The sequence below is a fragment of the Doryrhamphus excisus genome, chromosome 13 (genome assembly GCF_030265055.1).
Source record: "Doryrhamphus excisus isolate RoL2022-K1 chromosome 13, RoL_Dexc_1.0, whole genome shotgun sequence".
Taxonomy (NCBI): Eukaryota; Metazoa; Chordata; class Actinopteri; order Syngnathiformes; family Syngnathidae; genus Doryrhamphus; species Doryrhamphus excisus.
The window spans coordinates 2206746-2231270 of NC_080478.1; the positions used below are offsets into that span (position 1 = coordinate 2206746).

At 44.7% G+C, this 24525-nt stretch overlaps 4 protein-coding genes and 2 non-coding genes across 7 annotated transcripts; 1 reads left to right on the forward strand and 5 right to left on the reverse strand.

The window, feature by feature from the left end:
• Nucleotides 1–1466: 1466 nt before the first annotated feature.
• Nucleotides 1467–5907, reverse strand: LOC131140603 (H/ACA ribonucleoprotein complex subunit DKC1). 2 transcript variants are annotated; one of them, XM_058091188.1, is made up of 15 exons: nucleotides 5846–5907; nucleotides 5083–5132; nucleotides 4917–5003; nucleotides 4536–4627; nucleotides 4290–4474; nucleotides 4102–4166; nucleotides 3911–4037; nucleotides 3709–3839; nucleotides 3207–3350; nucleotides 3002–3122; nucleotides 2685–2803; nucleotides 2207–2310; nucleotides 1943–1985; nucleotides 1735–1875; nucleotides 1467–1668 (listed from the first exon to the last, which is right to left on the reverse strand). In XM_058091188.1, the coding sequence occupies exons 1-15, from the start codon at nucleotides 5859–5861 to the stop codon at nucleotides 1609–1611; spliced, it is 1485 nt and encodes a 494-aa protein (XP_057947171.1). In that variant the 5' UTR covers nucleotides 5862–5907; the 3' UTR covers nucleotides 1467–1608. The 2 variants fall into 2 exon arrangements, with proteins under 2 accessions (XP_057947171.1, XP_057947172.1); XM_058091189.1 differs by lacking the exons at nucleotides 1467–1668; nucleotides 1735–1875; nucleotides 1943–1985 and having other exon boundaries at nucleotides 2203–2310.
• Nucleotides 2881–2957, reverse strand: LOC131142581 (small nucleolar RNA SNORD83). Its single transcript, XR_009132653.1, has one exon. It is a non-coding gene; the product is annotated as a small nucleolar RNA SNORD83 (small nucleolar RNA).
• Nucleotides 4696–4883, reverse strand: LOC131142586 (small nucleolar RNA SNORD17). The gene has a single exon (XR_009132658.1). It is a non-coding gene; the product is annotated as a small nucleolar RNA SNORD17 (small nucleolar RNA).
• Nucleotides 5908–6196: 289 nt separating the features above from the next.
• LOC131140604 (beclin 1-associated autophagy-related key regulator-like) lies at nucleotides 6197–11049 on the reverse strand. Its single transcript, XM_058091191.1, has 11 exons — nucleotides 10557–11049; nucleotides 8496–8558; nucleotides 8378–8420; nucleotides 8231–8312; nucleotides 7922–8159; nucleotides 7633–7862; nucleotides 7447–7564; nucleotides 7290–7380; nucleotides 7137–7222; nucleotides 6889–7063; nucleotides 6197–6813 (listed from the first exon to the last, which is right to left on the reverse strand). Exons 1-11 carry the CDS (start codon nucleotides 10778–10780, stop codon nucleotides 6691–6693), a joined length of 1473 nt encoding a protein of 490 aa, XP_057947174.1. The 5' UTR covers nucleotides 10781–11049; the 3' UTR covers nucleotides 6197–6690.
• An 844-nt stretch (nucleotides 11050–11893) lies between these two features.
• On the reverse strand, nucleotides 11894–13780 carry LOC131140605 (TATA box-binding protein-like 2). The gene is made up of 8 exons (XM_058091192.1): nucleotides 13668–13780; nucleotides 13301–13484; nucleotides 13020–13200; nucleotides 12860–12947; nucleotides 12709–12800; nucleotides 12460–12627; nucleotides 12304–12398; nucleotides 11894–12228 (listed from the first exon to the last, which is right to left on the reverse strand). Exons 1-8 carry the CDS (start codon nucleotides 13713–13715, stop codon nucleotides 12152–12154), a joined length of 933 nt encoding a protein of 310 aa, XP_057947175.1. The 5' UTR covers nucleotides 13716–13780; the 3' UTR covers nucleotides 11894–12151.
• Nucleotides 13781–15865: 2085 nt separating this feature from the next.
• On the forward strand, nucleotides 15866–17681 carry LOC131140394 (D-aminoacyl-tRNA deacylase 2-like). Its single transcript, XM_058090779.1, has 3 exons — nucleotides 15866–16064; nucleotides 16147–16216; nucleotides 16285–17681. Exons 1-3 carry the CDS (start codon nucleotides 15975–15977, stop codon nucleotides 16599–16601), a joined length of 477 nt encoding a protein of 158 aa, XP_057946762.1. The 5' UTR covers nucleotides 15866–15974; the 3' UTR covers nucleotides 16602–17681.
• The last annotated feature ends 6844 nt before the right edge of the window (nucleotides 17682–24525 follow it).

Sequence of the window (24525 nt, forward strand, 5' to 3'; positions counted from 1 at the left end):
AAAGTGCGTCACTTAACAGCGAAACCGCCAAATACGGGACTCCTTGTTCTGTTTTTAAATACAGGACGACTCTGTTTTACCAGGGACTTTACAAGGCAACTCTTTATCACATCGATGCAGAGAAATAAAAAGCACAAATAATTTAGCGCTCAGATTCAAACCCTAACAAACGTATGAAGTTATTAGCACAACAATATATTCATCGTATATACAGTACAAGAACATATTTGTACCTTCCATGAGACACACGCACGTTGACTTCCTACTTCCTTGTTTTCTTCTTCGCTCGTGTCATCAATTGGCTTGTTGTCGCCCCCTGGTGGTGGAAAAGCAAACAGACATCGTTCGCAAGTTTGTACTTCCAATAGTAGTTTCAGAACTTTGTACCACTCGAAATCTAAACAGTTTTTCGTCGTACAGGATTTGTGACACCTGTCATGCTCACATTACTATTTTGAAAATCAGTTTCATACCCCCCCCCCTTCAATATAAACTAGTCCATTCTCCCTGAAGGCAGCAGACATAAGATGTTATGTAGTCCTCTCTGGGAGTGTTGTCCTAACGATGATACCTGCTGGCCTAAAGTAGTCTTAGTCTTGGTACACCTAGAAAAACACACCGAGAATCCATAGTTTAGATATAATAATGATTATGATATAATTGATGACTGCCCACTGGACAGAATGGTTGTAGAGCTTAAGCAGCGGTTTTGCAGTGTAGATTGTGTGTACTTGTGTACATTTAATGGTGGCCTAATACTATTGAGTATCTCTACTAAATCTGTCCAAAAGTGGGAAAGTTATATCCCGCTTCTTGTTCATTTTTTGGATATTTTGATTTTTTTGAATGTCTACTACATTCATTCATATCCTGTGTATCTCCAGGGGGCTAAGCCCCCCCATCCTCAGAACCTAGTGACGCCCCTGTGGCACACTATGAGTTTTAAGGAATTCTAGCACATTTCAGTTTGCTTTGAAAACTTGGATAAAAGGTGTGCATCATACTATTAGACTAGTACTACTTATATTAAGTTGGTTCAAGTATCTTGGTCACATGACTATGGAGCTATTGAACAAAATCCTTGATTTATTAAAAATACAAAATTGTATAGAACTTAATTTGAAACAGGTGTGTGCATGATACCAAGTCAGTGCTTCACAAATAGTGGGCGGGCCGCACGTGAGGCTTTCATTTCAATGCAGAAAGTTAAGAAAATGATTAAGTATAAATTTTTCAGGGGGTGAAAAAATGGTATCACTTAGGTGATGCATGCAAGTCATACAATTGTGAATATTTGTGTAAATCTTTCAATTGTGACTAGTAAATATGCTCAGTTGTGGCTATTATATTTATATATATTTAGTATTATATCAGTAAATCTTTGAATTGTCGATATTTATTGCCTATATTTTAATATAAATTGCGACGATACAGGAAATATTTGGGTCCAAGCAATCAGACAGTAATAAAAAGCAGCACTTTTATTGAAGGCATATTTACAAATTAAACAAGGATATATATATATATATAAAAAAAGAAACATGTCTGTTGTGCAGTCTTCTCATCCCACCATACTTGATGTGTTGCGGACGGGGCTTGTGACAGGTGTCACTCAGACGCTTCCTCTTTGACTTTTTTCTTCTTTTTCTTCTTCTTGGCACTTTCAGGCTGCGTGACAAACATCTTAACACCACATTTCCTTCATTCGCATCGTCGCAATTTCAAGCAACCCACCTCCACGTCGGGCTCTGCCCCGGCATCCTCGGACTGCTCCTCCTCCACTTTTATCCGTTTTTTCTTCTTCTTCTCTTTGGGCGTATGCTCGGCAGGTGAAGGTGCGGCTTCGGTTTCACTGTCCACCTCCTGTATCTTCCTCTGCACAAAGAAGGGAAGTTGTCGGAAGGAGCCTTCACGCGTGCATTGGCAACACAAAGTGACTTACCTTGGCAGTGGGTGTGGCACACGATGAGGCCTCCTTGGAGACGCTGCGGCGACAGATTGAAAACGTAAACACTTTGGTTCCAGTGGAGAGGAAGTGACGACTGTGTTCAGGCCAGCTGACGCTTAGCAAGCAGCAGAGTCAAGAAGCTTGGACTGAAAGTTCCTCTAGCAGACCGACTCCCTCCGAGAGCACGGCAGCTCAAAGCGGGATAACCGTCTGCATCACTTCGAAACCCGCGCCCCCCCCCCCCCCCCCGCGTCCTACCTGTAGTCCACGTAGTCACTCTTCCAGGCATCTGGGGTGCTGCCGTTTGGTTTGCCGTGTTTGTCGAGGAGTCCCTTCTTGATCATCATCTTTTTCTGACTCGCCTTAAAGATAAACAATGTTACTTCTTTTTTTCCCCCACTTGTACACAACTTTACACACAGGTCCCAAATGGAATACTTGTCAGTACCCTTTAGGAAGTATACTATGGAATTTTCTCCTGACTGAATTTTGACAGTTACCGTTATTGTACACTTACTGGACAGGACCACAATAGACCTTTTTCCCCCATTTTTAATTCTGAATTGCAACATGACGATGCAAATTATTGAGGGGGGGGGGGTAAACTTCCCTCACTGCAGTCTATTTTTAGTGCAGCATCCTGGTACTGACGGGCACTAAGTGCTTTTAAACATACATAAACAAACATGCGAGTACACAAGTTGACCAACTGAGACACCATTGGACTTTACGGTACCTTTGGACCCAGACCCCATTTCCGGGGGTATGTGTCTCTCTCCATGATGACCCTCTTGATCTTGGCGACCACGCCGTGATCACACGTTGAAATGACGGCGGTCGTCATGAGAGCGACGGCTGAGACAAAGACCAAAGACATCTGTGAGCACGCTTAAAGTGACGGGTAGTGGAAATAAAAGGGGGGGGGGTCTTGGGGCCATCAGACAAGGGTGATAGATAGCATGTCGTCAAAGCCCGAGAGCTCCTGCAGCTACACATGTCATCATGTGGCCCCCCCCCCACCCCCGTACACACGGTCCGGATACACCCACACACCTGTACAGATGGCTTCGCCCTTCGTCGTTATGACAACAATGTCCTGGTTGACTTCGATGCCATCCTCGTAGCGGAGGAGGCCTGGTAACATAATCTTGGCGCCGTAGCAGATGGCGTTGACCTGAAGATTAAAAAAAAAAGGGACAGCAGGGTTGAGCGCCGTGGAGGGAGGTGATGACCTCATAGAAAAGGACGGAGGACTCACGGCGCTGTCCTTCATCACCAAGCGCTTGTGTGAGATGAGCAGCTTCTCCAGAGGAAAGACGACCCGCCGGAGGTACGACTCGTCTTTGTTGTGGTCAAACTGCCACTGGGCGTCCAACACGTCGTGCATGGTCACCAGGTTGTCCTGCACGCAAATCAAGACGTCAGGGAGAGCGTTCCAACAGGGCTGCAATCCATCTGTGGCGGTACGCCGCTAGCAGATAACATGCCAGCTACAAATTTGGAGAAGTACGTGGGATCCGTACAAGCACACATTTTCGCTGAATCTATTTGTGGCGGTCCAAATTAATTTGTGGCGGGCCACCACGAGTGCAGTAAATGTCGGCGCTGAGACTTTGGAATGAAACATAGCAAAGATCTCAGCTGCGCTTTCTCTCTCCCAAAGTCTAATTAGCAGTCCAACACCAGCAGTCGGACTGAACTCAACACTTTGGTGGGGAGGGGGGGGGGGGGTACGAAAGAAGAGACAGGAAGTGACAAACCTTCTCGCCCAGAACTCCAGAACGGACTCTCCTGAGCTCCTGCATCTGACCGCCGACCCCAAGTAGAAGACCCATGTGGACACACAGAGTCCTGATGTAGGTTCCTGCCTCGCAGCTGACCCAGAAGATACCTGGAAGACACATGTGTGACCTCTGACCTCCTCCGGCGGCCAAAATGAGCAAGCCAATATGGTCGCCTTACCCAGCCTCCTCTCTGGGTCGTATTCCAATAGTTTGCTTTCATATATGGTACGAACTCTCAGCTGGCGTTTGACGGCGGCTATTAGCGGCGGTCGCTGGAACAGGGCGCCTGTCAGCGTCTCCATGGCCTGCAAGGACGTCAGAAGGTGTCTGAGCATCAAAGCTCCAACTTCCACCAACTCAACGACTTACCCTCGCCACCGTGTGCTCGCTCTCGACGGCGTTGTGCAGCCGAACGATTCCCACGTACTCCTTCCCTGCGGCACAGCAGAGGAGTGAAGCGGGGGGGTCTGCTGAGCTTTTATTGTGACGGGTCAGCCGGACCGGATCCACCAGAATCGGCCTTTAGCTCCCCCTCAGAGAATACCGAGACCACAAACCTGCGCTCTGCTGGGATTTGACCAATCGCGTGGCTCGGTCCACGCACACGATCAGACAGCCGGTGACCTTGGGGTCGAGCGTGCCGCTGTGACCGGTCTTCTCCACGCGCAAGATCCTGCGGATCCATGCCACCACCTCGTGGGAGGACGGATTGGCGGGCTTGTCCAGGTTGATGAAGCCTGACCTTGAAGGAGAAGCCAAGGTCAGCTTTCTATTAACGGGAACACGGCGCTCCTGGGTCTCACCTGATGTAATCCTGGATGGTCCTCTTGAGGGGGTTACTGCCACTGGGAATTGGCGTGTAATGCGACGTGCGGACATTCAGTTTGTCAAAGTTCTGCGAGAGGAAAAGACATTTTTACTTCCTGTCGTCGCTCCACACCGCCGCCAACACCGCCAACTTGTGTGATCAGAACGTTCCGATCGTCTCTGCAGCTGCCAGCGGAGCCCTCAACTCATACAATTCAAGCGTTGTTCAGCAGAACGCCAAAAAAACGCGTTGAAGTGCAGAGACTCCGTCCTTAGAACAAGGACGAAGACCGGGCTCCACCGGGCGGCGCTCAGCGAATGGATAAACAAATTCATCATGTCACACAAACGCACCGGCACACTTGGCATGGACTCACTTTTAGGAGGAGCGGCCATTGAGACGTGTCCAAGGAAGGGACCTTGGTTTCTGGTTGGATGAAGAAGTCGCCGCTCTGCTGAATTTCCTGTCAACAGAGTTTATTTGTTGATATGAAATAATGTAATATAGTAATGTAATTAAATCTGTACAAGATTGACACTCACCCCAACATCATTATCATTAACTTTCTTTGCCTTCTTCTTCTTCTTCGACACTGTAAAAGCACACGTCCCGACATTAGCCGTGTCACGTGACACCCACATACCAAAGAAATAGACATACAAAAAAATCGACGTAGAAACGAGTTTCGCTAAACTCTTAAATACAAATTTTATCAAATGCGACATTTTTAAATCAAGTTTATGTTGAAATATTTGGTTGCACAAAGATAAGTTTCGCCGACTTACGGAGAATCGATGAGCCCACGTGGTGTCTGCAGCAACACGTGCAGGTTAGCTGCTACAAGCTAACTGAACATTAACAGGCCAGCAGAGCTCCGAGTTGGCAGCGTACATTTTGGTAAATATGTTCTTCGGTCGGGAAGGACCGACAAGAACAAAATGGAAGATAAGAGGTAGAGCAAAAGAATAAAGACACAAAAGCCGAAGAAACTTTGAACGCTTAGCGTTGAAACTCAGCGTGGTGCACACCGATTCATTTTATTGCTCAGTCGGTCATCAATGGAGGTCAGCTTTACAGACCGATAACTGCTTTCTCTGCTTCATTCGGTTTCAGAATTTTCGATTTAAGAACTCTAACTATAATTTCGCATTTAATGGTTAACATAACCAACGTAGTCATTTAACGTCTTACCAAATGCCTTAGTTCAAAAGCAACTTTACTACACATGCTGCAGTACTGTTAAAGAGGAAAATCCTCCACGTTTTAAAGTATAAGTAGGCTGAAGAGACCATGAAGAACACTCACCCTCTGCGTCCGCCATCTTAGTTCAAGTGATGCAGCTTCACGTTGTTCCGCCTCTTCCCCCGCTTTCTTCTTCTTCTTCTTCTACGGTTTCTTCGGGGTTGCTTCGCTGCCCTCATGTGGACATATTGCGCTACTGCACACACACATGCTACTAGCTTTACACTCGTTCTCACGTATGAATACACATTAATGATGCATTTATAAATGAATATAAATATGACAGAATAATTATGTGATGAATCATTTGTCAATAAATATACACAACTAAACAATGCAGGAATTAATAAATATAAGTTTCTATTAATTCATGAATTTAATTACAAAATTGCATTAATGAACAAATATAAACACGCCTTCATCAATGTATCTGTATACATAATAAATATTATTTTTTGTTCATGTGGCACCCGTTTCCCATTTTTTAATGCCAGTGTTAATAGTACAATTCCAATTGTTTCAAATGCTAAACGTCACTATACTAGAACTACAGCAGGACTACAGTGAGTAAAGTACACCGCTTTAGAGTTCTTTTCAACTTTGAAGTAAAAACATTTATTTTACAGAACATATCATGGCAACGCACAACCATCCAAGCTCATGTCAGTGTCGTTGTTGATTGCTAAAACTCTCACAATTAATGATGGTGCTTGGAAACAACGTCGCCATGGTAACCACCCTAGAAGAAGACCAAAGTAGGAAGCGGTCACCATGGCGATGTCGAAGGCGTCGTCCTCACAGATCCAAAGTGACCTCTAACCTCTGTTCTTCCAAAAAAAAGTGTCAGTCTTGATCTGACTTCCGAGTTCTGAGGAAGCGCAACGGGTAGACCCAAAGTTCAAGCCCGGTCAGCGTTGGCCCGTATACGCACGGAACCAGGACGTGACGGAAGCGGCGGCAGACGAGATCATTCCTCCCGTGTTGACGGACGGCTGCGACACCTGCAGCGTGCTCTGAGAAAGCTCCATCGGCTGAGAAAAGGACCAGGAACTTCTTTGGTTTGCGTCACACAAACTTCCATTTCAACCATCTTTTTTTTTTTTTACCTGTGATGGGATGTCGCAGAAGCGTGGACTCGGAACCGTCTCCCAGTCTGTCCCGAGATCCGTCTCTTCATCCGTGATGGCCTCGTCTCCGCTCTCCTCCGTCGGTCTGGACGCTTCCGGCTCCACAAACTCCATGGACTCTTCCAGGTCGGCGCTCACCTCGAATGGGCCCGTTCTGAAACGCAGCACATGTAGTCACGTGACGGCGCAGTTGCATAATCAATGATGTCATCGCAAAGAGGACCGACCTGCCCAGGTTAGTGTTGTCGGGGGAGACGAGGAACATGATGTTCCGCAGGGTGTGGTGGGGGTGGAGTTTGTCGCTGTCCACATGCTGTACACACACACACACACACAGATGACATAACATGACATGTTTGCAGGTTGCCGTGGTTACCGACCTGCGAGAAGCAGAGGTGCAGCAGGTTGGTGTTGAGTTTGTTCAGGGCCCGAGTGAAGCGGTACCGGCTCAGGTTGTCGCCGCAGAATTCGCTGAGAAGAAGAAGTCACAAGATTGAGTTGTCAAGTTGACGCCCCGGGGTTCAATCCCCTCCCCACCTGTTGCACAGCTTCTTGGGCAAGTTGACGTCCAGGATGTGCGACAAAATGGTGATGAGCTGGGTGGCGTAGCACAACGCGGCGCTGATGGTGTGGGCGGGGTTGATGTGGTCCAATTCTGGCGGCGGGAAATGATGCGTTTGTGACGGACAACACTGACAAAAACGTGCGGTCACGTGGAGCTACCTGGCTCTTGATTGGTGCTCTTCTCCTCCACCCAGCTGTAATAGGCGGAGCAATCGCCGTTGCTGGGAAGCGTGACGGCGGGACTCGTGATGCTGATGCTGGTCTCGCCGTTCTGGTCGTCCCAGATCCAACGACCTGATAGGTAGGTGGTTCTGCGGGCCTCGGCTAGCTCACTCACCGTGCTGGACGTCAACGCGGTGTCGCACTCGGCCGCCACATCAGCGGGATCTCTGCGAGACGGCCGCGTCAAAAAAAACGTCCGGACGTAGGAAGACGGGAAGACACGTACCTGCTGCATGCCTTCTCCTCCCGCGTGGGGAAGATGTGCGCACTCAGCTCCACGATGTGGTCTCGCCGCAGCGCCGCCAGCTGACTCAGTCGCTCGTGCAGCTCGTGCTTGCGTCGCTCCAGTAGCTCGCCCAGGCGGCGGTTGTGGCGTTCGATCTTGTCCTGCTTGAGCTGATGGCGCCCGGCGCGCCGCTGCAGCCGCTGGCACTCGTCCTGAGAGCGCAGCAGCAGCTCTTTGTCTGCGGTGGGCGGGACAAAGCTAAGAGACGCTACGAACATGGCGGCCTAGCGAGGAAGAGAATCGTCTCACCGCTCTTCACCTCCTCGTGAGCGCACGCCAGCGCCTCCTTCAGCTGCTCCATCTTTATGGTGCACGCCATCATTTTCCACTTCTGAAAAAAAAACAACGCAAAGTAGTTCCTAAAGCGGATTCGCAAAGCTCGCCGCCAACACTCACCATCTCATCGCTCTGCAGCTTCCTGTGCATGGCGCGGACCACGCTGCGGGTGGATGGGGTCATGTGATCAGCATTCAGTCAAGTCAAGAAGGAATGAACATTCTCAGCTAACGCTCACCTCTGCTGCAGCTGTTGCTCCTCCTCTTTCAGCATCTTCAGCCGCGCCATCTTGTCTGCGTACCTGAAGACACACCTGACACGTCACGCACAATAAGCAGGTTTCCCCCTCAAGAGGGCGCTGTTTGCTATGGTGCTCAATCACAATAACGCACAGGACAAAGAAAAACTAATAGTTAGCGCGCAGGCCTCACAGCAAGGAGACCCGAGTTCAATTCCACCCTCGGCCATCTCTGTGTGGAGTTTGCATGCGTGGGTTTTCTCCGGTTTCCTCCCACATTCCAAAAACATGCTAGGTTAATTAGCCACTCCAAATTGTCCATAGGTATGAATGTGAGTGTGAATGGTTGTTTGTCTATATGTGCCCTGGGATTGGCTGGCCACCAGTCCAGGGTGGACCCCGCCTCTCGCCCGAAGACAGCTGGGATAGGCTCCAGCACCCCCCGCGACCCTCGTGAGGATAAGCTGTAGAAAATGAATGAATGAATGAATGAAGAATGTTTAAGTTGCACGGCAGTCGAGTGGTTAGCGTGCAGACCTCACAGCTAGGAGACCCGAGTTCAATCCCACCCTCAACCGTCTCTGTGTGGAGTTTGCATGTTCGCCCCGTGCATGCGTGGGTTTTCTCCGGGTACTCCGGTTTCCTCCCACATTCCAAAAACATGCTAGGTTAATTAGCCACTCCAAATTGTCCATAGGTATGAATGTGAGTGTGAATGGTTGTTTGTCTATATGTGCCCTGGGATTGGCTGGCCACCAGTCCAGGGTGTACAAGACAGCTGGGATAGGCTCCAGCACCCCGAATGAATGAATATATAAATACAACAATATAAGACAATAACAACATGAATCATATTGTTGTGTCCAATGACTTTGTAAAAAAATATATATATATATATATATATATATATATATATATATATATATATGTGGTCTTCGGGTTAAGCAACACCTGTTTTGGTTTGTAAACACTAGACTAACTTGTTTCGACATGCACAGCAGACGACTTTGCGCCGCGCCATGCAATTACGCCGAGGCTGCGAGGTGAGGATGGATACTGTACAGTGGTGTCGTTGTATATATTTTATATATTTATACTAGGGGTAAATTTTCTCATTTTTCTCATTTTAAAAACAGCTTGCAGGCTGAAAAAGCGTGTATAGCTCGACCTCGGCACCTTCCCCCCGTCTCTTCCGCATCCTCCCTCCCAATAAATCCCAGCTAATAAAAGCTCTCAGCTGTTCCTTTTGTATTACACTTTCATTACATTTTTATATTTATCTGACAAACCGCAACATATTTTGCAATCTAGCAAATACACAACAAAAACAGCAACATGTTGAGAGAAAGAGGACCACAATCTACCCTGCATGCCTTGCGGCAGGAATACATGGGTGGTTTTTTTCAACATGGGTATTGCGTACGGATATATTATTTGTTGTTATGGTCACATGGTGCTGTAGGTAGGTTATTTTGTGCGTCTGTGTCTGCATCTGACTATTTTGGTGGATCCCCCACGGAAGCATAGTTCGCATTTCACGGACTGAACCGCAACAAGTTCGGAAGTTCATAAAAAAAGTAAATATCACATTATTTAGCTTTTGCAGCCTGAAGGAAAAGAAAGGAATAAATATGTAATAAAATAGGAATACATTGACAATAAGCCATAAAAACTAATTGCGAATAAATATTGAAATTATGGCAAAAAGTAATTTCTCTATATGAATAAAACACATTGCTTGATATAGTTGATATTTTGTTCTCATTTATATTATTGTAGTGTTATAAAGTCAATGTTTCAAACGAGTTAGCTACAAACACGCTAACAGCAAAGTGCTAAGATAGCTGCAGTGCTAAAGCTAACTATGCTTAAAATAAAAATAAATGTAACTGTATAGCAATAAAAGTCAAGTTTGTTTGTTTTTTTTGCTGACTTGTGTGGGATCTATGTTATACATATCTACGTTCTGCCAATGAGGTCGATAGAACGATCATAAATTAATTTAATAAGGTAATAAGTTGTTGTTTTGACACATAAAGTCAATTAAAAATACAATCCCACCTTTCCGTGTTCCTGGCGTCCAGGTAGGCAAAGTCTCCGGCCTGGACGCAGCGGGCACACGTCAGTCTGCGGCGAGAGGTGCTGCACAGCGGGCACCGCTCCACGGCCACGTACAGTCCCTCCGCGTCGTCCACAGACTCCACCATGACACCGGCGGGAGGAGGCGGGCGAGGCGGCGGCCTTCCCGCGGAGCCAGCGGTGCCGAGACCCGCCGAGGACGCCATGCTAGCTAAGCTAACGGCAAACGTGTTTGCTAATAGGAAGTCGTGTCTGACGTCAACACTAGCAAATTCTCCATGAGGACGTCAGTCGTCAAAACAACAATGTTTTGACGAGAAGGCCATCGGCGCAACTCTTCCGGTACCGGTACTACGAAGCGGAATTTATCCTTATCCTGAATAAGTCTGAGGTTTAAATCCGAATATGCCGTCCTACGACGCTCAATACAACCGCTGAGGCTAACCCGCTACGGAGCAGGTTAGGTTTGTGTATCCCAGATCAAAGCCAATAACAGTACCGCCCACTGACCAACTGACCAATAAGCGAACATGGCATTTAAAAGCCGCGCCCACTAGCCAATCATTATTGTCTAAAAGTGCCGTCATCAGCTAGTAATGAATTTGTCGCCACTGGGGGGCGCCAAATCAGCGGAGATATTCGAGCTGTATTTTCTGCATCCATTACTGCGGATCACAGATATATATAAAGCAGGGGTCTCAAACTCAATTTACCTGGGGTGAGGTTTTTTAAAAAAAACGCATTTATTAAAAACAGAAAAATATACAAACTTTTTCAGTGCTTTGGTTCCGATTTTCTACAATAAAAGCTCTGATAAAACATTCCACTGTTCTCAAATATCTTAATTTTTATTTTTCTGCACAAAATACGATGAAAAATAAATAAACAAATCAAGAATAAAGAAAACCAATCAATCAGTAATAAATAAATATAATAATAATAATAAAACGGCAAATAAAAACTTAAGAAAGCACATATAGTTGGTGGGTAGACATTATTTTTTTCAGATTAAAATGAACAAAGCATTATTAGAGCCCTGTAGACATGACAAAACACGACTATAGTCACATTTATACTCTTTTTATTTACAACATATTGCGCAACTGCAGGGTCTTGAGACACATGCTAACTCGCAAACTAGAGAGCTAGCGACCTAAACGGTAGCCTTCAACTTATTTCCTTTAAACTTAAATAGCCAAAAAATTACCACTTCCACACGGATAGGGAGGATAACTATTAACAGTTATTTAACCTTTAACATGAACATGAATCAAACGTAATATTTTTTTCTGGGTACATGATACCATACAGCATCCATATCAAACTTGCGCGGGGGCCTCAAACTAGTGTCCTGCGGGCCACATTTGGCCCGCGGGCCGCGTGTTTGAGACCCCTGATATAAAGTGTATATTTATTATTTCTCGTTTTCGTCACTGCCAAGGGGCGGAGCTTGCTTCAGAGCTGTCAACAAATCTGGGCCGTTGATAGGTTAAGTTGTTTGGTCGAACTTCACTTATATTCATGTCATCAAACACAATTCAAATATTTACAAATACAAAGAAATAAGAAATAATTAGTCACTGCTTCCGGAAACCTCTCAGGATGGGATAAATGTTCTCAAATGCTTCGTAGATCTCGCCACGCTCTTTGGCTCCTGAAATGGAACGCATAGAGGAATGATTGACAGCTGCAACGTAAACATCATGTAGCCCATATAATGAAACTTTACCGGTCAGAACCACTTTTCCCGACACGAAAATCAGCAGGACGATTCGAGGCTTCACCATCCGATAGATGAGACCCGGAAAAAGCTCCGGCTCATAGCTGCCGAGTCACAAAAGGTTCCTTTGGGACCTGTTGGCGTGGGAACAATTTAAGAAGGTACCTGCTGAACTGCTGGTGTGTCAGAACCAGTCCCTCCAGTCGGATGGGGAAGCAGACATCACAGCTGGCCACCATGTTCTGGATCTTGAAGTCCAGAAAGCGAGCCGAGAAGCCCAGCTTCTGCACCACGCGGGCGTACTTCCTGGCCGCCAGTCGAGACTGCTCCTCACTGCACGTGCTCGGAGAGAAGCATGAAAGCACCGCCGCCCGTGGATCCGCCAGTTCAACTGGATTGGCAAGCGGTACCGACCTCTTGGCTCCGGTGCACACCATCTTCCCCGAGCTGAAGATGAGCGCCGTTGTTCTGGGCTCACGGATCCTCATGATCACGGCGGCAAAGCGCTGGAACACGAAGGACGTGATACACGCAAAAGCTAAAGATGCTCAGCTAAAGATGCTACCTTTGGGTTGTACTCGGCATTTCTGGCTTGAAGGGCGATGAACTTGAGGTCCAGAGGACAGCCCAGGTTGATGGTTGACACGATGTTCCTGAACACACCACAAGTCAGTGAGGGGTAAAAAAAAAAAAAAAAACACGTACAGACAACATCAAAAACCTACTGCAGCTGCGGGATGATTCCCGACTTCTCAGTCACAGGGGTCATAGGGGTCATGGGGGTCATGGGGCAGAAGAGGGTGGTCGCCACCGTGGACGACCCCTGCGAGGGTTCCCCTGGGTTCACCGTGGAATTCTGGCAACCATAGTCGAGCCCGATGCCGCTGTCCTGGGACGTGTTGACACCTGCGGTCAAACACTTTCACAGGTGGGTCCACCTCCCGCCGTTCGGCCCCGCCCCCTTCGTGACCACACCGAGACCATGCTCACTTTGCAAAGGTCACACCTGCGTCTTCTTGTACGCCGAGTTCGTCAGGAAGAAAGCTGAGGTCCAGCTCCTCGGTCAGCTTTTCTTGAGGTCCCGCCTTCATTGAGTGGAGGGCGGAGTCCTGACTTGTAGAGGCGGGGCCCGGAAGCGAGTGGGCAGGGCTTTGGAGGCCCTGCTCCCCCTCCACCATGAAGCAGGGGTCCTAAAAAATATTTGATTTGACTCAAATTCTCATCATTTAAACTATTTTATAATTAATCTTCATTGAAGTGACGCATTGTGTGTGTGTGTGTGTATATGTACGTATATACACACACACAATACTATAAATAATTTTTTTTATTAACGTCAACATTATTTTCAATTTTCAATGGCGCTCACTTACATTTGCAATGGAGTCATCAAAGTAACGCTCCAACGCTGACTCGTCCATCACTCACGCAACTCACTACACTACTTTACTACTTTACTACTTTACTACTTTACCCAGTTTACCCAGCTGCCGTCAATCAGATGATGATGAAGCTGTCCTGTGATTGGTCCAAATTCCCCTCGACATTATTCGTCCACTTCATACATGTTCATCTTTAAGAAGCTCCATCTTCATTTGATTCATCTCCATCTTCATCTTTATCCATCTTCATTGTCACTCAACCTTTAATTTGAAAATACTCGTCTGAGGTCACGTGCAGTGTCGCCTCCCGCCAGCAGGGAGCACCGTTCCGGTGTTGTGCCGAGTTTTGCATGCCTGCCGGAATATGCATCCACCTCGCGGGAGCGCGCAGGCTCAGTTAAAACCGAAAATATGTGACGCTGCGGGGTTTTTTCGCCACAGGACTTCAGATTAACGAAGATATTATACCTTTTGTCTGTTTTATCAGTTACTATGAGACACCTAAAGCACACAGTATATGAAAACTTCGATTTATTGGCTTGGTATTTGTTAGGTATGTCAAGCATTTGACGCATGCGTATTCAGGAATACGGTGAGTGGAGCGGGTTAGACATTTACAATGTAATTGTGGCGCTTTGTAACACATTTCTTCCGCCATTTAGGTATTTCTGCATAACTAATGACAAATATGAAATGTGGAAGTATTTACCAATTCATTTTGTGGCCAAGAGCTGACGTAATTTCTATGAGGCATGATGCAACAGTCGATCTCACCCGTTTGACATACTTTGGACTGTAAAATGAAAAATAAAAGTGTTGAACTTGGGGGCTCCACTCATTCATTCATTATGTGGAAACACAATGGTTATTTGGTGAATTTTAAATTCCCCATCTGCAAATATGGGTGCATGCATTCTATGGCAGGGCAGATTTTTGACCTGCCGAGATTTGCATCCACCCCTATTTGGGCTGAGATCACTTCTACATGTCTATAGTTCACATGATTTACTTTAAAGACATCCACCTCTCATGTGGACTTCATCTTTGGACCAAAAAAGTTTCCCATCAGCAAATAGGGGGTGCATGCATTTTATGGCAGGGCGGATTTTGACCTGCCGAGATTTGCATGCACCCCTATTTGGACTAAGATGAGTTCTACATGTCTATCATTTGAACAAAAAAGTTCCCCAATAGGAAATATGGGGTGCATGCATTCTACAGCGGGTGGATTTTGACCTGCCGAGATTTGCATGCACCCCCCACTTGGACCAGTATAACTGCTACATGTCTATAGTTCACATTATTTACTTTAAAGACATCCCTCTCTCATGTGGACTTCATCTTTGAACCAAAAAAGTTCCCATATAGAAAATATGGGGTGCATGCATTTTACGGCAGGGCAGATTTTTGACCTGCCGAGATTTGCATGCACCCCCTATTTGGACTAAGATAACTTCTACATGTCTATAGTTCACATGATTTACTTTAAAGACATCCATCTCTCATGTGGACTTCATCTTTTCAGCAAAAAAGTTACGGCAGTTTACGGCAGGGCGCACAAAATCCGCCCTGCCGTAAAATGCATGCACCCCATATTTGCTGTTAGGGAACTTTTTTGTTCAAATGATGAAGTCCACATGAGAGGTGGATGTCTTTAAAGTAAATCATGTGAACTATAGACATGTAGAAGTGATCTCAGCCCAAATAGGGGTGGATGCAAATCTCGGCAGGTCAAAAATCTGCCCTGCCATAGAATGCATGCACCCATATTTGCAGATGGGGAATTTAAAATTCACCAAATAACCATTGTGTTTCCACATAATGAATGAATGAGTGGAGCCCCCAAGTTCAACACTTTTATTTTTCATTTTACAGTCCAAAGTATGTCAAACGGGTGAGATCGACTGTTGCATCATGCCTCATAGAAATTACGTCAGCTCTTGGCCACAAAATGAATTGGTAAATACTTCCACATTTCATATTTGTCATTAGTTATGCAGAAATACCTAAATGGCGGAAGAAATGTGTTACAAAGCGCCACAATTACATTGTAAATGTCTAACCCGCTCCACTCACCGTATTCCTGAATACGCATGCGTCAAATGCTTGACATACCTAACAAATACCAAGCCAATAAATCGAAGTTTTCATATACTGTGTGCTTTAGATGTTTCATAGTAAATAATAAAGGAGACACAAAGTATAATATCTTCATTATCGTGAAGTCCTGTGGCCAAAAAACCCCGCAGCGTCACGTATTTTCGGTTTTAACTGAGCGTGCGCCCTCCCGCGAGGTGGATGCAAAATCCGGCAGGCATGCAAAACTCGGCACAACACCGGCTGCAGGTGACCCCGGCCGGGGAGCATTCAGAGGCCCAATGGGTTCAGGTGAGAAACGTTAAACAAAACGATGACCAAATACATAAGTATCAGTATAAAGCAGATAACATTTATATGTTTGTGTTGGCAGGTCGAAAGAGGAATGGTGATCTACGTCTGTTTTTTCAAAGGAGCAACAGACGACATCCTGCCCAAGATGGGTGAGTGACATCACGACGTTTGCGTCATGGGGATTCCGTGTCAAAGTGGTCTGTTGTGTCTTGTTTAGTTTCCACGCTGTTGAACTTGCGGCTGTGCGAGTCAGACTCCGGGAAGATGGTGTCGGTGCTGGAGCTCCCCGGCAGCGTGCTGGTGGTCCCTCAGGCCACATTGGGGGGCAAAGCCAAAGGCAAAGCCATGCAGTACCACAACAACATCGGCAAAGAGGACGGACTGCGGCTCTACGCCGCTTTTGTTTCTCTTTGTGAGCAGGAACTGGCGGCTGTGTCGTCCAACAACGTGACAGTCAAACACGGAACCTACGGGAACAGACAGGTCCTGAAGCTGGACACCAACGGGCCTTACACGCATCTGATGGACTTCTGAAAAGCCGAGATGTGTGTGGAGTTAATTCAAGCAGAATTATCACTCCAAATGAGGCCTGGGTGTTTGTCCTCTGGTGAAGATAAAACCCGAATCGGTTCCAGACCTGGCAGTGGTGCGTCAATATTCACAAAGTAAGATTAAATAAATGAAATATTTGCATTAACTTTCATAGACAACCTCCTTAAAACCTTAAAGGGACCTTTAGAAACCCTTTTAGACACCTCAGCTCCAAACTGTAACACTCCGTGTACCATTGGACCAAGCTGGCAAGGACACATGGTCTTCATATGCTCTGCCCAGACCCTCCAGATATGAAATATTACCCCGTAGTCATCTTTACATTATTACCCGATGTATTAGACATCATAAAAACACTATATAGACATATGTTAGCGTGCTACGCATCACAACCGATGTTTTCTGAAGGCCTTATACGGCGTCAGGCAAAATGATCTGACACATTTGTAGGTTAAATAAAAGGAAAATAAAGTAAAGAAACAAAAAAGCGTTTTAATTATCGAAAAGTACATATAATGCCATTTTTTAAAATTAATTTTTGAGTCGCTGCCAAGAATTGGAGCGGTGAGCATGGTGCTCCAATGGTCGACATGATCCCGTAGCAGCCCCAAACGCCATCTTGTTATGGGTTACCAACCAATCAGAGCTTCTGGATCTGCATTGGAACCAAAATCAACCAGTCGACCTCGCACCTTGCAGAACTGATAAAAATTTTAAACCATAATGAAACAGAATGGCATTATAGTCATGTTGTTTTACTTTATTTGCCTTTTATTTAACCTACAAATGTGTCACATCATTTTGGTTGACCCTGTACTTGTACTGTAGTCCTTTGTGTGCTTCATTTAGGACGGAAATATGTACAATTTGTGTTCATACAAAAATACAAAATGTTCATAACCTAAGTATAACCTAAGTATTGGGCCCACATTGGAAAAAAAATAAAATGATTACGAGAATAAAGTCCAAAATTTACGAGAAGAACGATGTCGGACATTGCTCTTCAGGAATGAAGAAAAACATTCCTCTTGCTTCTGGCAACATGATTTCGAAAATAAAGGCGGAAATTTACAAGAAAAAAAGTCATAATTTTGCCAGAATATAGTGGTAAATTTTTCAAGAATTAAGTTGTATTTTCTTTAATAAAATCGTACATTTCTGAGAATAAAGTCATAGTATTACAGTATCATTGTGTTATATGTGTCAGAGGGAAAATAGAGCATAGTTCTTCTAAACTTTTGTTTATAACAAGATTAAATATTATTATATTATAACAAGACCTCTAAAATTTGGGAGATTTGTGAAAAAAGTCATAATTTTGCAAGAATAGAGTTGTACATTTTTTTACAATGGAGTTGTAAATTTACAAGAGGTGAAATATTAAGTCATAAAGTTACAAAAAATAAGAATAAGGTTAGAAAGATAAGGTAAGAAAAAACTTGTGCATTTACAAAAAAAACATACAGAATAAATTCATAAATTAATTTCAGGGAATAAAGTTGTAAACTTAGGAGAAAAAAGTTGAAAATAAAGTCGTAAATTTAGGAGAATAAAGTTGTAAACTTAGGAGAAAAAAGTTGAAAATAAAATCGTAAATTTAGGAGAGTAAAGTTGTAAACCAAAAATAGGTGTACATTTACGAGAAAAAAAGCTGTAATATGACAAAATTAAGTTGTAAATTTATGAAAAAAAATCTAAAATTTATGAGGAAAAAAGTTGTAATATAGCGAGAATTAAATTGTACATTTATGAGAAAAAAGGAAGGAAGGATACCTTCAAGCTTTTATTTATAACGTAAGTTAGTTTTTGAATACTTACTTCCAGCCTGTAAATAAACCCTGGTCACATTTTGAAAACAGAAAAGGAACGTCATGAAAAAAAAAAGTAAATATCAGACAGCAGCCAAGTACATTAATAAGTACATGATAGCATTGACTTGCTGTGATTGCGACATCATGAAGGACACGTGGTGATGATGCCCAACATCGCCATCAGCAGACAACATAAACAACACACTGTGATGGAATGTTTGCACTCCGATTCTCCCATCCTCTCTGTGGCGCATCATTCCAAAGTGACACCCCAGGGCTTATGAGCTTTTTTCCTGCTGTAAAATCTCCTTAAAGCCACTCTCTGAAAGGAAAGCTGGAGGGTGTGAGAGCTGAGACGGACGGCCTGTCCTCGCTTCCTGCCGCTCCCGAGTCAAGATGCTGTTCTTTCCCAGGCGGCGACTGCCTTCATGTCAGGAAGTGACGCGTCTCTTCGAGTCGAGTCGTCTTAATTCAAGGCGCTTTTAATACCGTCTCGTGTCAACAACAGTACAGGTTTATAGTTCATTTCCAACATGCTGAACGCATGTGTCTCAAATGTCATTTGAGCTCCTTGGACTAGTAGCTGGACTTCATCTGCTTGCCTTTTGGGGACGCTTAAGACTAAAGCTGTCCCGCAGCCTAAATGAGTCTTGTATAATGGTCCAGCATGAAGGTCTGCTGAAGGTCGGCCACTCTATTGTGTCTCCCTCAGCCGGGACGGCGTGCCAACCCCAGCGGGCACAGGCAGGAAGTGGTCTGAGTATTTTTATACAACAATCCCAAGCTGGGAACGTAGATGCCTGGATCGCCCTCATGGACGTCTTTGGAGGCAATATTCAGATTAAGTCAGGGATGTCCAAAGTGCGGTCCGCGGGCTGTCTGAAGTTATTATTATTATATTTGTGATTCCCAGCAAGAATAAATATTTTCATCTGTCAACGGCGTTTTTGTAAACATGAACGTGAAAGCGTTCTTGCTGGGAAAGGTGGATTCATTTTGGGTACGCTGTGCGTCCATGCGGCGCCTTCACGTCCGACTTCTGAACTCTGACAAAGTGTGTCCGACAATGAGTGCTCTTCGTCGGGCACCAGTGGGTCTCCAGCTAGTAGATCCTAAATACTTTTCAGTTAGCACTCCAAATATTTTATTCATTTATTACAGGGGTGGGGAAACTATTTTATGCTTATAATTTTCCTTGAATTCTTTGTCTAATTGTATTTTTTTAATTGATATTTATTTTCATTCATTCATTCATTTTCTACCGCTTATCCTCACGAGGGTTGCAGGAGTGCTGGAGCCTATCCCAGCTGTCTTCGGGCGACTGGACTGGTGGCTGACAAAGAGCACTCATTGTCGGACACACTTTGTCAGTGCTCATACCTATGGATAATTTGGAGTGGCTAATTAACCTAGCATGTTTTTGGAATGTGGGAGGAAACCGGAGTACCCGGAGAAAACCCACGCATGCACGGGGAGAACATGCGAATGGTGGAATTGAACCCTGGTCTCCTAGCTGCGAGGTCTACCTACTAACCGCCCTCTATATTTATTGTATTAATTTTATTTTTTCCTCATGTCCCTTTTTTCACTTCAAAGCCATCTGGCGGGCCGGATTCAAACGCTTGGTGGGCCGCATGCGGCCCCCGGGCCATAGTTTGCCCACCCCTGATTTATCATGACCCTCAATGGATAACTTTAAAGTACAAAATGTGTCCGTGTGCCCTTCCCGTTTTTTCTGAGCGCCGCCTCACAGCTGACTTCCTGTCCGCCCCTCAGTGATATGCAAAAGCAGATAGCAAAGTCAAATGAGTGACGCTCGGATCAGGACAACAAAAGCTCTCTTTGTCTTTCCGCCGAGGTCAAAGGTTGGCCTCCACGCACTCTGGCACCTGTGATCATGCTTTTATGATAAGACAACATTAGCGATATGACATATATTCATTCATACATACATATATTCAATATATTTAACATTATATTGCTGCATGCTGGGTGTTACATTGTCCTGCTTTTTCATTGATTCCTTTTCCGAGCCATTTGTCTTCTTTGGTCTCTGTGACATCATAAAGGGGCGGGGCCAATGCTATGACATCATAGAAGTCAAGACTCCAAATTAGTCAGCGTCTGCAGGCACAGCAAACACGCAACGCTTTCAAAATCAACACCAAACACTCAGGAATATTTCATAAAGTACTGGATTTCACCTCACCTATATCGCCATGGCAACCTCGCTGGGCTTCTAATTGGAGCCCCGGGCCAGTCTGCATCCCTTTCATCTTACGCACACACACACATATACACATACACACACACACACACACACACACATACACACATACACACACAATGAGACATTGTCTAGGATGTTGTATCTCCTCGTCACAGGTTCAAACTTTGTTCATCATGTCTCCATATATATTACATATATATATATATATATATATATATATATATATATATATATATATATATATATATATATATATATATATATATATATATATATATAAATATATAAATATATATATATATTATATACGTAAATAAAGTACATACAATGTATTGTATATATTGTATACTGTAGTAAATAGGATGGACAGAGCAGGGAATGAAAGATTGGAGTTACTACCAACAGTTCAATTCCTGCCTCCAATGGAATACAGTGTTCCCATGTTTATCGCGGGGGTCGGTTCCCAAAATTGTCCACAATAAGTCAAATCCAAGTATATTTGTGTGCAATTATTATATACAGTAAAACTCCTCACCTCGTACACTTTATATACTTTTCTCAGAAGGACACTCTCGGAAAAGTTTTGAGAGTGATCAACACCAAATTATGAAGTGACTCACATTTATTTCACTCCTGTAAACTCCTCCTACATTTTGGTCCTGGCACCGTTCCGCTGTGCTGTAGCGTTTTTGTATCCCTGTTAAAACATATTGCTACCTTCCAAACAAAGATGCATTCACCATGTTGCAGTATAGCGCTTAACTTCTACAATCCTTCAGCACGTCCAGAAGTCCAAACTTTTGTGGGATGGTTAGCATCCTCCTCTGCAAAACATGACTGCAAGGCGGCAAGCTGGCAAGCTAGCAAGCTAGCAAGCTAGCGAGACACGCCGTCTGCAGGGCGGCAAGCAGGAGATTGAGTGACAATGGTCTACAGCCAATCAGGATGCAAAGCAGACTGCCATTGAAGAGAGGGAGTGAGAGAGAAACTATACTTCCCACAATGCATTTCTTCTTAAAGGGCCAAGTTCGACCTTTAAATTCATATTTTGTAATAATAAAAAAAAGAAGCACTAAAGGAATTCCACGAAAAAGCGGAACCCGAAAGAGCGGTCCTTGGATATAAAAAATTATTTGAGAATTTTTGAAGAAAAAAAACAGTAAAGATGCCACAAAGCTGAGATGCAGTTTTTTCTACAATATATAACTTTTTAGCGTACCTGCATGTGGTCCTTGCATCCTTTTGTTGGACACCCCTGAGCTAGACCAAAGACGTGTACTAAGGGCCTAAGGGTACTAAGGGTGTACTAGGGGCAGATCAAGGCCTGATCACCAGTTTGCAGCAGGTGGCTCCGCCCTCTGAAAGCCCACATTTTAAAAACTTTTATCAACTTCTATACCATTTATCAACTCCTGTAAAGTCAGCCAGCACAAACAGGAAGTGTTTCTATGCGGGCGGGAGTGTTGACCAACCACAGCGGAGGTTGGTCCCAAAGAAATACAGCTGAATAGGTGCAGATTCCGGAAGATCTATAAAGCTTTGTGTGCTGGTTATTGTGTGTAGCTGCTCTATAGGAGTCCACAAGTCAATACAAAGGGCTGAAAAATGGGTCCCCTTTAATGTTCCCGTTGAGTCAGGACCTACAGAACCGCACGCAGGATAATCCGGATACAAAGTGTCAGATTAGCTGTAGCACAACGCTAATAAGCGCTATGTTTATTAATCGGAGAAGAGAGGGATTGTTGCCATCAATTATTCACGCGGACACACTGGTGTGGTTGTGTGGCCTCAGGCGGGAATCATCAACCCTGACACACACACACATGTACACACACACACATGTACACACACACACACGTACACACACACACACACACGTACACACAGTGGCATCTATGGAAACACACACGGGACAAAAGGAGGCGCCATCTGTGAACAAACATCATCTTTGTTGTGAAGCGGCAGAGCACACAGCATGATGAGAAATGAGATGAAGGAAGGTTGGTGTTCAATTCCGTCCGTCCTTGTGCTTTTTCCAAGTGCACTGATTGCACAGCAAGCGTGATTAAAAGGGAAGACAAACACCCAGGTTGCAAGGACGCCGGGCTCGTACGTGTCTTTTAAAATGCCAGTTTGCGTTTTTAGACGGGGCGATGTGACGTTGGTCTTTTGAACAGCTCCTTGAAATGATGACAAACCGCCCACGATGCCTTCAAGAGACAGTTTGGATTTTACCACCTGAAGTTGCGTGACATCCCCATCAGGGGTGTAACTGCATGGATGACGCTGCGTTGCTGCCTTTGTCCACCAGAGGGAGTCAGAGTAGCCCAGAGCTCCGAGGGAGGCTGACGTCATTGCAGCACCCTGGCAAGCGCCAATGACTGCTTTGCTCAAACACAATGCATTATGGGAAAGGTTTAAATTTGTATGCAGATGAGATTTTGGTGTACGTTTTTGACTTTAACCGACGCTAACCGAGATTCCGCTGTCATTTGAACGACTCTTTGAAAGGAAGATCTGGGTCCCTTCACGAGAGCACGTCTAAGTTTGTCCCACTTTGCGGTTTTGTGTCTCAAGTTGCAGAAAAGTCTGAGCCTAGCCTGATTCAATAATACATTTGAGTTTTGTATTATTCATGTACGACTCTCATTTGGCAGAAGATTGAAAGCAGCGCAATCATTTTAATGTGTTTTTTATTTTTGGATGCTGGAGGATGACCTCATGGTGAAAATATGAACTTCAGATAGGAGCCAGCTTGTAGCGTAAGAGGTCCTGTTTGTGCCTACCACTTGTGTTAGGGCGGACTTAGATATGTTTTTATAGATATTTTATTTATATAAAAGAGGATCCCTGTGGCTTTAATGGCACGTGCTTCTGCCTTTGATGGCAAAGGGCAGGGGTTGGATTCCCAGCCAGGGTTGTGTCAGAAAGGGCATCCAGTGTCAAAACTAAGCGTCTGTGGTGTTTTTACCGTACGTCACAACTCAGCTAAGTCGCTCACGCTACACGTAGAACACACCAAAGGCATAGGAAATACAGTCATCAAAAATTCAACTCCTTACTTTTATCCCTGGGGTTGACTTGCGCACTGGAAGGGGGCGTTGCAAGGGAGGGAGAGACAGGTTGAACGGGATTTCATTCTGCCGTTTATTGTCCAGGGCTAGTCTGGAAGGATAACTTCCTCTTCTCCTCACAGATCTTTTTGTAACAGCGCATGGACACCATGACCCCCCACCAGATGGAGGCTGATGTCATTGCAGCACCCATGAATGCTTTGCTCAAATACAATACATTATGGGAAAAGTTGTAAAGAATTTTTTTTCATGTTTTTATATTTCTTAGGTATCCTTTTTGAGTGTTAAGTTGCTGTGTGATGACTTTAGCGTTTTTTTGTAGAATGACACCATGAGTCAGGTCGTGATATTGATCCACAGGGTCAAAGTTTAAGACAAAAGTAGCAGTTAATACACCGGAAATTATAGTACCTTTATTATGGAACTAAGACTTCCACATGCCAGTCTCCCCAGTATAACACGGAAGCATATTCCGTGATCAGAAAGTGCATAATATTTACATTTTCACGTCTTCGTTTCATTTATGATGTTTTTCTGCAATCGTTACATTATACACTTCATTAGATGGTCTTTGAACGCACCACAGTGACCTGCTATCAGATGCAAAAGTGAAATGTATGCTGCAGTGGTGACCAGTGGTGAGTTAAAGTACAAGATCATTTTTGTATGATTTTTTTTTGTTTGTTTTTGTACAGAAAAAGACCCACAATGCATGTTTAAGGTCGCCACCCACAGGTTGACACTCCCTGCTGTACATAACTTCCCCCAATGCTGCCAGACAGACATGGATC

What these genes read in the sequence shown, in the direction of transcription:
- LOC131140604 (XM_058091191.1), bottom strand. Translation starts at nt 10,780, where the DNA reads ATGGCGTCCTCGGCGGGTCTCGGCACCGCTGGCTCCGCGGGAAGGCCG. An exon ending in GAGCAACAGCTGCAGCAGAG is followed by an intron (nt 8,421 to 8,495) that starts GTGAGCGTTAGC and finishes ATCCACCCGCAG; the next exon opens with CGTGGTCCGCGCCATGCACA. An exon ending in GACAACACTAACCTGGGCAG is followed by an intron (nt 7,064 to 7,136) that starts GTCGGTCCTCTT and finishes GCTGCGTTTCAG; the next exon opens with AACGGGCCCATTCGAGGTGA.
- LOC131140394 (XM_058090779.1), top strand. Translation starts at nt 15,975, where the DNA reads ATGCAAAATCCGGCAGGCATGCAAAACTCGGCACAACACCGGCTGCAG. An exon ending in CAGAGGCCCAATGGGTTCAG is followed by an intron (nt 16,065 to 16,146) that starts GTGAGAAACGTT and finishes TTGTGTTGGCAG; the next exon opens with GTCGAAAGAGGAATGGTGAT. An exon ending in CGACATCCTGCCCAAGATGG is followed by an intron (nt 16,217 to 16,284) that starts GTGAGTGACATC and finishes TGTCTTGTTTAG; the next exon opens with TTTCCACGCTGTTGAACTTG.
- LOC131140603 (XM_058091188.1), bottom strand. An exon ending in ACCATCCAGGATTACATCAG is followed by an intron (nt 4,475 to 4,535) that starts GTGAGACCCAGG and finishes TTCTCCTTCAAG; the next exon opens with GTCAGGCTTCATCAACCTGG. An exon ending in AGTGACTACGTGGACTACAG is followed by an intron (nt 1,986 to 2,206) that starts GTAGGACGCGGG and finishes CTGTCGCCGCAG; the next exon opens with CGTCTCCAAGGAGGCCTCAT.
- LOC131140605 (XM_058091192.1), bottom strand. Translation starts at nt 13,715, where the DNA reads ATGGACGAGTCAGCGTTGGAGCGTTACTTTGATGACTCCATTGCAAAT. An exon ending in CGGCGTACAAGAAGACGCAG is followed by an intron (nt 13,201 to 13,300) that starts GTGTGACCTTTG and finishes GTTTGACCGCAG; the next exon opens with GTGTCAACACGTCCCAGGAC. An exon ending in GGGAAAAGTGGTTCTGACCG is followed by an intron (nt 12,229 to 12,303) that starts GTAAAGTTTCAT and finishes GTTCCATTTCAG; the next exon opens with GAGCCAAAGAGCGTGGCGAG.